This window comes from Olea europaea, chromosome 17 (assembly GCF_002742605.1).
Source record: "Olea europaea var. sylvestris chromosome 17, O_europaea_v1, whole genome shotgun sequence".
NCBI lineage: Eukaryota > Viridiplantae > Streptophyta > Magnoliopsida > Lamiales > Oleaceae > Olea > Olea europaea.
In genome coordinates, this window is record NC_036253.1 from 1,511,974 (window position 1) to 1,512,751 (window position 778).

A 778-nucleotide genomic window follows, 5' to 3' on the forward strand; every position below is an offset into this window, starting at 1 on the left:
CAAAGAAATTGAGCCAAGTACATGAATCAGAACTATATTACTACAAAAGCAAGAAAAATAACGATATGAACTTAACAGAAACTATAACTATCCCAAGCAAAATTCTCACCTGTTGATTGGACTTCCACACCAGTTAAAATATGCTGAATGGAAACCGATGAAGAAATCTTGCCCAACTTCTTGGAAGATGATGGGCAGGAGACTAGTAGATCCTTGTCATCAATTAATAGTCCGAGTGATGATTCAAGGAACAAAGGAGTCACATCCACAGCCGTAAATCTAGCTTACAACATATTAGCAATAGTGATACAACAATAGTATATAATATGGTCAATTAAAATTAGATATTAGATGTAAAAAATGAAATTTCTTTCTCAAATTTTCCAAATTACGCTATAAACAAGGAATTGAAACTCTAGTACCAAAAAGATGAAGAATTAGGGTTCTATATGTTATACTACTTATTCAATAGCCAATTCTAAATCTGAACAAGATATTTGAAGATGCGGGGTATAGAAATGAGAGCCAAACTCACTAGCCAAAATGACAAACACTACATGCATGTGTTTAGCTTAGCCTAAAAACTTCACTAAAAAGTAAATAAGTAGGTTATAAAATAAAATTAAAGATTTGGTTGGGCAAAGTTGGAATAAGCTGTGCCTATTTTGAAAATAATACTCGCCTTATTGCCCAAATAACCTTTTTTTTTTTTAGTTCTAAGTAAGAAAACTGTATCGAATAAGTTTGGAAACAAAACTTTACTTAGAACTAAGCTTGC

At 31.9% G+C, this 778-nt stretch overlaps 1 protein-coding gene across 1 annotated transcript in view; it reads right to left on the reverse strand.

Annotated features, from left to right (window-relative positions):
- Positions 1–32: 32 nt before the first annotated feature.
- Positions 33–778, reverse strand: part of LOC111365499 (peptide chain release factor PrfB3, chloroplastic-like) — a 4,070-nt gene continuing 3,324 nt past the window's right edge. The window contains exons 6-7 of the mRNA XM_022986054.1: positions 110–279; positions 33–40 (exon numbers count right to left, since the gene is read on the reverse strand). Of these exons, the coding sequence (XP_022841822.1) occupies positions 33–40; positions 110–279 (178 nt within the window). The remainder of the gene's footprint in view (positions 41–109; positions 280–778) is intronic.